Genomic DNA, 10,898 nt, shown 5'->3' with positions numbered 1-10,898 from the left:
GCGTTAGTCCACGTACAGCCAGACCCGTGATGAGCGCGGCAGGTAAAGACTTTCTGCTTGTTTATTACCGCGATAAAACGTTCCATTAAAACGGATTACGTTGCAATTGAATATATTAATGTTACTCGTGCTGCAATCTTAATATAAAAGACTTGTCACTCTGTTTTCATGCTGCTTTGCGACTTCTCTTTACATTAAACATATGAAGGTAGTACGGAAAATTTGCATCAGACCACGAGTCAACCGCACGGTCCGCTCAGACGTACTCCGTCCTTGCCTCGGTCTTATCGTCAATCTGGTATCCCGATACTACAAAGACCAACAGACAGTCATTGTAATTGTTCTATCATCGTCATTTCCTACAGAAATAAATCGCACTTTGTATACGTTACGTCACACACTCCAAAGAAAGATGCACAAACGGAATTGTCTTACGTTGATTTCCTTTTTTTAATCTTGCACAGAAGTTGTAAAGTAGAAATTACACGAAGCTAATATCACAGAATTAATCCATTTTATAATTCTACAGACCGAGGTACACCAGGAGTTAGATCTACCAGCGCAATTGATTTGCAAGCTGCTCAAAGAGCGAAAGCGAGATTGATGTACGCGAATATGAGCAGACAAAAAGCAGCGGCACTTCGTGAGTAATATTTTATTAAATTTTATAAAGTCAAATGATCAAATTGAACAACTCTTTGTCATTATATGTGCAATAAATTGTACTATTTTGTATTATTTCAGCTCGTCCTACTAAATCCCCGGATCCCAATGCGGTTGCTAGCCCAGAAAGAGTGGCAAGGACGAGGACAAGAGTGGCGGGAGTTTCGCAATCTCAACGTACGTTTTGCAATTTTTTGAGAAGAGAAAGAAAAGAAATACGTAACGGAGAATTATTTTAACGAGAATTGTTTTTCCACAACAGCTAGTAGTAGATCGGGTTCCCCGTCGTCTAGATTAAGTTACGCCACGTACAATCGTGAAAGTGAATCACTAATCGGCAGACCAAGGCGATTATCCGGACATACTATTGGCAGCACAAGTAACAGTCGTGAGCCGAGTCCGCAGAGATTTGGGAGCAAACTAAGGTAACAATTCCGTTTATCGAAAATGCTGTAAATTTGTATAGTTGTGATACAAATTATTTGAATTGATAGAGGGAGGAATCTACACATTTCGCCAACGGACAGTACTAGACCACCAGTGATGGCGCAGAAGATGTTGCAGAAATCACGCGAAGCGGAGTCTGCGTTGGCGGATGCTCTAACCTTCGACAGTATCGATAATTACACCAGAATACCGGGCAACAAAGGGGATCATAGTGACGACAGCGAAAACAGCAGTATATGCTCGGAAAGAAGTGTAGACGGTTTTAGACGAGCCAGTGATGTAAGTGCAAATTTTATTAGTAAATGGAAGAAATAAGAAAGTGACGCACATTCGTTGGCTTTAGTATTGAATTTTTGTTACTTCGATCAAAACATGGACATTACAGAATCGAAGTTATGTAATATGTTTATTGTTAAATTAATTTTTTTTTATAAGCTAGCACACACACGTTTACAGAGGAGAAAATGACGAACACTTTCACTTATGTGTCATATGCTTAATATTATGAATTTACACATTTTTAAATTATAATTAATAAATTTACTGCTTTTTATAATTGATTGGTTGATGCTTATACACGGTACTTGGATTTTATTTCAATTTTAATGGCATGCAAATTAATACGTAAATTTCAAAATTTTTAATATATTTTAGTTTTATAATTTAATAAAAAATATATTTGTTAAGATAGAAAATGTGTGAAGTTATTTTACAATTTTATATTGATTATACGAATCAAATTTTTATTATAGAAAACAAAGTACCTCAATGAAGCTTTTAGCACTGTATGATAATATAGCTAATGCATGATTTTTTCACTTTTGGTTTTGTTGCGGCATATTTGTTTGGTTTGGACTAACGCGACACGCCGTTCTGTTCTCCATATTTCTCCATCGCCCATCTACCCATTAGTCGTTCTCATGGAGTGGCTCTCAATCGAGATTATACCGTGATCTATGGGATCAATCTATCCCGAAGGTTTGTTAAATTCCTTTTTTTTATTTTATTTCTGCTCATTGAAGTAAAACTGACTTATTAAATATTCATATAAATAAATTCGTATAAATAAATCGATTAATACAGCAATTGTACGTTAGTATTAAAAAAAGAAAAGATTATTATTTTGAGAACATTCTTTTTGTTATCCATTATTTTGCATCAAGAATATTTCAGAATATAGTTATGAATTAACATTAATACTTGGAAAACAACACGCAGCAATTTTTTCTCATTTTACAGGACATCAAAGAGATTATTGAAAACTGTGCTCATAAACATTGGGGAGACAGAAAAGAAGGTTTAGTGGGCTTGCAACATTATTTGAGCAACGGAAATACTTTGACAACAACAGATTTGCGTAGAGTGACAGATATTTTTACGAAAATGTTTATGGATTCTCACACCAAAGTGTTCAGTTTGTTCTTGGACACATTGAACGAACTACTGATTACTCACAACGAAGGTCTTGGCGATTGGTTATACGTTTTATGTGCGAGGCTTCTCAATAAGTTAGGCACCGATCTATTGGGATCTATACAAACAAAGATACATAAAACGCTTGATGTTGTGAGGTAAGGATACAACAATTTTTATTCACGCAATACTGTATTATTTGTATTATCAAGTTTATTGTGATTATTAAATTTTAATATGCACGTAATTTGTTCAGAGATTATTTCCCGGGCCAACAGCTTCTACCAGCTGTGATGAGGTATCTGACAGATCCAACACAAACACCAAATTCTCGCGTGAAAGTAGCAGCATTGACTTTTATCACGCAGATCGCTGAGACGGCAGAACCGTCCGCGCTAGGTAGTTCTGCAGCGACAGCACTTGCACGACTGCTCGACTGGTCGAATGATGGCAAAAGCCACGACGTGAGGAGACATGCGCAAAACGCTGTGATATCACTTTACAATCTTAATCCGCCTCAAGTTACTATGATACTCTCCGAATTACCAAAATACTATCAAGTGTGTTGAATGAACTAATTATTAACTTACTCATCTGCGTTTTCTCATCGCGCTGAATTATTGTTTTTCTTTTTTTAGGAAACAGCCTGGCCTTTAGTACAGAACCATTTAAGGAAATCTTCCACTTCTAGTACTCCAGCATCACCTGGTACACCACCACCTAGATCGCAAAATTCGCCCGCTCGAACGAAAGCGAAAAACGATGTTAAAGTGGACAAGACTGAAATCGATGGAGGAGACGAGAACTTGGAGGAAGTATATAAGTACGTGGACAGCGTTTTGTTATGTTAATTTATTTGCAACACAATCTAGATATTTTATAATTAAATATAATGAAATCTAACACATTCTAATTTTTAAACAATATTAAGTATACTAATTTTTGAAGTCCTTCCTACAGATCTCTACGACGCACGACCGCCGAAATCCAAAATTACGGCTTCGAACGTTTAGAGAGAGCCACCACCAGCAAAGATAGTGGTATCAGCAATATGGCAGATGTGGAGGAAAGAATGGAAGGTTTGACGTTATCCAATTCAGTAAGTTTAATAAAATAATATCGTAACAAAACAAGAATGAATTACGATGAGATTATCCTAATTATTATTTCCAGGGTCGATCCTCGTCCGTTTCCTCACCGACGCAACGAGGACGATCTGTTAGTAATATAACGGTGAATGGATCCGATACAATTGCCGGTGATTTGATTCTACCTCAAGAGAACAATGGTTATAAAACGCATGGTATGTGTTTTATTTTTTCAGAAAAAAATCTGTGTATATAAAATTGAAGTGTTTTATATTATTTTATATACAGGATCATCACCAGATTCAACAAACAGGCCAGAAATCGTAGACAATATGGTTAAAACTCTGCAATCTAAAGTAGCGCAAACTACGGAAAAAGTATCGGCGTTGCAAGAATTTCAACTCTATGTCCGCGAAGGCGATTCGTCATATATTAAACGAAATTTCAAGTACGTCACGATGTATAACTCACACGTATCTTAAGGCTCGTTTCCTACTGGAGTTGATCGTGGCAATCGCAATACTAGCTTCTTTTTCTTCTTTTATAAAGAAGAAGCCAGTATGTCAATAGCGAGCCTTAACGCGGCATTTTAATCCTGGTGATTTAACGATTCTTTGACATTTCAGGAAAGTGCTCAAAGTTTTGTTAGACAGCTTATCCAATGACGGTAAAGTGATACAAGTAGAAGTTCTACAAACGCTGATCGATATGCTTAAGTGTTCCGAGTTGGTAGAAAGCTTTTCCTCTTACAATGAGTTACTAATATTGAAAGTTATCTACGCCTACAAGTCAGACGATCAAAAGGTCGATTCTTCCGGCGGTAGCGGTGGCAGATCTCCAGTGAGTATTAATTTTAACTAATAAGTTAGTAGTGTTACATATCTGTGACATTATATATCATTAACAGGTTCATTGGAATGCGGAAAAATGCGCGGCGACGATGGCCATGGTTTTAAAACCGGAACAAATTATCCATTTAGTCTCCACTATAATTGCTACAGAGACATACCCATTGAATATGGGCGCGATAAAAATGTTGCACAAGGTGGTAGAGCATTGGGGTCGAGAAGCTATTGAACCTCATCTTGCCAAAGTAATGCCTGGTCTTATTAAGGTGAGAAAAGTTGATGAAATTCAAATTTATATTTAACATATTATATTGTACTATACTCCGTTCAACGAGAGAATGATCTCAGATCGGATGAAAACTCGTCTGCGTTTTGCACAGGTCTTCGTAGCGTTGTACAGCGTTACATTGCCTGCTATGCGCAAATCGAGGTCATTCTCTTGAACAAAGTATATGTATTGATTGTATTTTTCTTTGTATTACAGGCTTACGATGACAATGAGAGCGCGGTTCGTAAGAGCGCAGTCTTTTGCATGGTGGCAATCCACGTCGCGGTCGGCGAGGAAGCGTTGAAGCCGCACCTAAGTTGTCTGTACTCCAGTAAGCTCAAGCTACTGAACATCTATATACAACGTGCGCAACAGCAAGCGAACAGTCAACCCGCGAGTCCGCGTAGTAACAGCAAGAATTAACCAACATCCAATACCACGACTCTCAGGGTCGCGATACTTAAAAGATTCGCTCGCTTCGGTGCGCGGCATGAGCAAGTGCTTGTTAGCTTTCTCAGTAAGTCCGATCCATCATGATGGTTGATGACGACGGTTTTAATAGTATGACTCGAAAGTTTTGATACGATAGAGACTGATGTGCGTATGTGTGTGTGCGTCACTTCGCGATGGAGTGCGAATCGCTGTTCGAGACGACAAAGATATATGCGGAATCAACGCGACGATAATTGTTTTGATGTTACGTTTATTGAATTAATTGTTAAAATAATAAGGGCTTGTATAGTTGGTTAATTCTTATTAAGAGAGTAAAGGGAATTCGTAACATACGGTTCGCAGATTTTTTTCATCTTTTATGAGAGCATAAAACAACTATATTGCTATAAGATTAATTATACGCCTTTAAGTGAGTATCACGTAATTTCGACTGATACATCTTTTAAGTACCGTTTCGTGATACGCAAGGAGGTTTTTTTTTTCTGTGGAAAGGTTGGTGAAATTATTTATGCAATATTATATATTCCTTTACGAAATGAACGGCTTCTTAATTTGTTTAATTTTGCTAATCATCTTTTTTATTTTCTTACCACGATCTTGTACATAATGCCAACTATGCCGTGTTTTATGGATAGGAAGCCACAGTATTTAGGAAGTCCAATATTTATGTTGATACGTACATGATCGAACTTTTATTTTCATTTTTGCAAACAGTTAAGATTATAAAATATTTTTTTTTTTCTCCCGAGACTTCAAACCTTCCATCGCCATAAGAAACTGATAATTCAACAAGATGGATGACAAACTGAGAGAACACAATGCAACATCACTGTCTACGAATGATTTAAATGTCTCTCGTAATGCGCAGCCGAAACTAATCACGCAAATTAATCAGCAGATGTTAAAATATGTATATTGTATGCTTATTTACATTAGTACCGAATTTACGTTTAGCGTCGAGCGTAATTGCATGTCCGGCGATATGTCGTGGATGCACCTCACAGCAACGACACGTGATACGGAAAAGTGAAAAGTGTATAATTTATTCAACTGAAATCTTCGTGCTAGTCAGATTCCCAAGGACGCACAATGACGTAAAAGACACAAACGGAATAGTCGAGTCTTTTTTGATGAACCATGCATAGACACAAATAAAATTAAACACATTAAATTAAATAATACATACACGGAAGAATACATACACGTGAGAAAGAGAGAGAGAGATTTTTAATGTGAGAGAATGAGATTGCGTGGCTGAGAAATTAGCGCGTGTTTAAGAAGCAAGCATAAATAAAGTAGCAGTGATTAGTAAATTGATCTGCGCGGGACTAACATTAACACTTAAACTGTTCATCACGTTGCCAATAATTGAATGAACGCTAAATCAAACGCTAACGTAATGAGTTTAGTAACATTTTGTGCCATTGTCGTTTCTGTTTACTGTATAAGAAAAAAAATTATATATATTCTACGTATAAATCATCCCTTTTGTCCTTTTCTTACTACATATATTTAGTCGAGATACGATATATATAAGGATAATAAATATAATTTTATTATGAATTTGTCAAGGCGCAACATTGAAGTATTACGAGATATCGGAAAAATCATTTTTTTGGAAACGTTTTCGATATGGATACGAATATACTGAACGTAAAACAAATAGAGAAAAGTGAGTCACTTACGATAGAATATAAAAAATCTGATAATATCTCGATAATTCAGCGTGATGACGCGGTAATTCACGTCTCGGACACAATACGGCCAAATAGTGCCAAAGAAAATGCAAAATATTGAATGAATATTAGAGTGAGGAGTAATTTGAAAGGGAAAACACGAGACAGACGTGCTGTATTTCTTTTACTTGGTGCCTTTGGCGTCGACGCGACGGAATTTGATTGAAGATTGTCTTTCAGCATCACCTAGAAACAATTTTGCGGATAACACGATCGAGATTATAGAGGAGGAAAATACACAAGGTCTTCGACTGTTGCCGACGTCGTATAAATGAACACTGCTTCGCGATAAAGAAAAAAAAAGAAGAAAAAGGTCTTATTGATTATTCTCGTAGCATAGAGAAATTTTAGATGAACTCGATATTTTTTCCATTCTGCGCTCCGAATAGAATCTCGGAAAGTACATTTCACGAATAAATATTTATTTCACATGCGAGGAATATTAATTACTCTACGCTTGTGCGACACTTTATTCAAGATGCTGAATTGTCAAATTATTGTCGAGATAAATAAATGCTTTGTGGATAGCCTCTCGTGGAAAAGACGAGACGGATCTTCGTTGCGTAATTAAATAATCGATATTTCGCGCGGCGATATTCTAATTGAAAGATTTAATCGCGGAAGATTCAAATACGCCATTAAGTAACCATTTGCAAAATCAAGTTGTATCAAAAAGAGGGCTCAACGCTGTTCGATAAAATTCGCAAAGATCCATTTTAAATATACATATATATGCGACGTTTATTTCAAATATGCATCTTGCGAATCTTGTCTTGCGTTGAATTCGCAATTTTCGTTACTCAAGCGCTTTGGCGATCTATTTGACTTCACGTCGATTTAGGGCATGGCCTGTGTGACACGTGGTTGTGTGTGTATATATATACATATACGAAATAATACTTAGAACGTGTAATTATATTATACGTAATATAATAATTGATATATGGATTAGGTAGCTCATCGTCACTGCCTGCAGCGTTGGTCGTGCTGAGGATATGAGGCTCTCTGACACAGCCAGGCTCTGCGTGGTGATAGTGTTTATCGATTCGCTTGTTCTGTTAAGTTTTATGAGCGTTATTATTATTATTAATATTATATCGATACTCGACTTGCGTTGTAACTGTAACTCGATGCGTGTGTGATATATATGAGGATTTGGCGGTGGGCGTTACGAACGATCCTCTGCGATAGTCTCTCCTTTCTTTTTCGAACGCGAAGCCGGATCGTTCGGTCGCCCACGGAAAAGCTATAAAATGTAAGCCTCCTGCGTTATCATTTTAATGTTTGTTAACATCCGCTGTTAACTATTTCGCGAGCATAATAAATTTCGTCGTTAAGCGTTTCTGTCGTGCCCTCCCACGTGCACCGCTATCACGTTTCTTCTTCTTTTTTTGCAGTTGCAAATCGCAGTTTTTATTCGTCCGCTTTGCGCGCAATGCGAAATGCCCAAATCGGCGCGTTAAATTGTCCTCCCGATTATTCGATGGTTCGACTGTCGAAAAACAAATTTCATGTGTGTGCGCGATGATCGACTGACAGCGCGACTCGTGCGATCCGCTAAACGATACTTATTTCTGAAATTCGAGAAGTAAAAGCAAAGATACTTGGATACTTGGATTTGAGATTCAACAGTGTGGCAAAAAGCTCAACTTGAAAAAAGTTGATTTCCTGAGAAAGTATGAGTGAATGGGCACCACAGTTATTTATGAAACAAAGAATGTATTGTAATTAGTAATTATTGCGTCTAATTATTGCGTCTTTATTGCTATGAAAATTTTACATATGTTCGATTATGTTTAATATATATCATATTAAAGGGGCGTGAGACACATTTTCTTGCTGCGAACTCGATATATGTAAAAAAATCTGGAAAAGCTTAGTAAAATTTTCAAAGAACGTTCCTTATAATATGTTGCATTATATTATGAATCATGCAGTTCAATTTTTAATCAAGGAGAAATATTATATATATTTTAGAGGCCGATATATTCATAATCGGTTCTTATTTCAAGACCGTCTTAAGTAATGTATTATAAAATGCTAATATGGTGGCTTTGCTAATATGATTGTTTTATCTTAAGACTGCATTTAAAACAGTTAAATATAAGAATTAATTGTGAATACCGGCCCAAGAATCTGATTAGATTGGATTACGTCTGTTTTAGCTTTGGAATTCGAATGTTCCGCTTTTGTTCTGAAGCATCATGAAGTTGACGTCGATGCGCGACATCGCATGATTTCGAGTCGAACGGATCTCACGCAAGTTCAATCCGTTCGCGACGCATCTTTGAATTCATTCTTCGCGCGTGTGTTTCAATAATTTGTGCGAAGAAGTACTTCCTCGAGCCACGATGTCGTAGATGTGAGTACTATCGTTATTCATCTCGTTAATTACGTTAATTCGAGCGTGGACAATATTTTGAATAATTATGAGCGCGATATGTGCCTGAAAACGAGAGGTCTAATCGAGATTAATTATTTCGTCACGAATCATTCTGCGAATAGTGCGAATTAATGAAATGACCAAATTGCTGAAAAGAAGAATGGCAAATTTCTGTTAATTATATTTCGTAAATTGCGTGTCAATCTTGTGACGGTTATAGTTACGACTGTCCGGTATAATGGATTCTCGAGATCGGAGCTGTTTTCTTCATCGCATTTGTGTCGCAAGCGCACATATGGTTGTTAGCCCTGGCGAAAAAATTTTTACGAAAAACTACATAGATTGAAACAATAAGGTCTTAGAAATTCTTCATAGAAGTTTTTCATAGATATTCGTACAATAGTAAGACGTAGAGTGGCGTTGTTTATTCGAAAAAGCAAGAAATCCTCCGCCCTCAAATAACGACACTACGTTTCACTATATGAATATTTACGAAAAATTAAGAATTTCTAAAATTTTGTCCCATTGTTATTTTTCTGTACTTTTTCGTAAAAATTTATTTTTCGCCAGGATCTGGAGACATCGAAAACGTACGTTCTCAGACAACATAAAGTCCAAAATCGGAATACAAGATGTCTTAAAGATATTTTTGCAAAAGACATCTTTAAGATTTCGTATTGTCTGGATTTGTAATTAGACTTTTACCCGCGTTCGACCTGTCGGATCCGTCTTGACAAATCTCAACGCAGAGACGAAAGCCCGAGGAGAGAAATAAAATAGAGAATAAAACGCGAAGTGATAAAAAGCTCTATCGAGATTTTTTTCACGCCGATAAATTTGAACAATAAGCTATCATCGCAATATTATCACTGTATTGATATTGTAATTGCCAACTTAACATAAGGTATTAATACGAGACGTCGTTACTGCTCTCTGCATTTCCGTTTGCGATCAAGCCGTTTCTTCCTTTCTTTAATACAAATAAAGATCGCATTAAATATGTAGTGTAATTTGGCAATTGCAATAACGATTTCTGTCATTGTTCGCTCGTCGATTCATTCGAGACCTATCAGGAATATTGCGAAAGTTTCCTGAGGAAATAAACATTTGGTCCCAATCTGGTCTTTTTAATCAATCCTGTACTTTTTACCAAAGCTTTATTACGAAAAATGAACGTGATATTTATTAAGATCGATTGATTTTCCTAGTAGCAATTATTGACACAATATTGCCCAAATATTAGCCCAATATAAATATATTTAATCGATATATTGCTAATAAATTGTCATTGGATTTCCTGCATTCATCATTATTGTATAATCGATAATTATTTCTAAAGTAATCTCTGAATTATAATTTGTTAATTAGACGGACGATTAAATCAATTAAGAGAAATAATATTCTATTTGTATTTCAGAGAATGAATTTATATACATATTTAATTCTGCGAACCGCGCGCAGAAATCTTTTTCAATCTTGAAACACAATCATAAACAGAACTAGAGTAGTTTATATTAAATTAGTAAGCAATTTAATAATTTTGCCAATAAACAAACATAAGAATAATTTGATGTTAAAAACTGTAAGTAATTTCGCGCG

General features: G+C 36.2%; 1 protein-coding gene across 7 annotated transcripts in view; it reads left to right on the top strand.

Annotated features, from left to right (window-relative positions):
* Positions 1–8,892, top strand: part of LOC108753575 (CLIP-associating protein 1-A) — a 46,011-nt gene extending 37,119 nt beyond the window's left edge. For 2 of the 7 annotated variants that reach the window (XM_018495274.1, XM_018495272.1), the window contains 15 exons: positions 209–334; positions 530–643; positions 745–840; positions 926–1,088; positions 1,158–1,389; positions 2,023–2,088; positions 2,350–2,681; positions 2,780–3,083; positions 3,162–3,346; positions 3,484–3,622; positions 3,697–3,826; positions 3,900–4,059; positions 4,238–4,451; positions 4,519–4,725; positions 4,944–8,892. In XM_018495274.1, coding sequence (XP_018350776.1) covers positions 209–334; positions 530–643; positions 745–840; positions 926–1,088; positions 1,158–1,389; positions 2,023–2,088; positions 2,350–2,681; positions 2,780–3,083; positions 3,162–3,346; positions 3,484–3,622; positions 3,697–3,826; positions 3,900–4,059; positions 4,238–4,451; positions 4,519–4,725; positions 4,944–5,150 — 2,675 coding nt within the window. In that variant the 3' untranslated portion in view covers positions 5,151–8,892. The remainder of the gene's footprint in view (positions 1–208; positions 335–529; positions 644–744; positions 841–925; positions 1,089–1,157; positions 1,390–2,022; positions 2,089–2,349; positions 2,682–2,779; positions 3,084–3,161; positions 3,347–3,483; positions 3,623–3,696; positions 3,827–3,899; positions 4,060–4,237; positions 4,452–4,518; positions 4,726–4,943) is intronic. The other 5 variants (XM_018495276.1, XM_018495277.1, XM_018495273.1 and 2 more) reach the window with 4 other exon arrangements.
* Positions 8,893–10,898: the final 2,006 nt, after the last annotated feature.

This window comes from Trachymyrmex septentrionalis, unplaced genomic scaffold, assembly GCF_001594115.1.
Source record: "Trachymyrmex septentrionalis isolate Tsep2-gDNA-1 unplaced genomic scaffold, Tsep1.0 scaffold7, whole genome shotgun sequence".
Classification (NCBI taxonomy): Eukaryota; Metazoa; Arthropoda; class Insecta; order Hymenoptera; family Formicidae; genus Trachymyrmex; species Trachymyrmex septentrionalis.
Note: the sequence above shows the minus strand (reverse complement) of the source record. Positions and strands in the feature narration are given on the sequence as shown.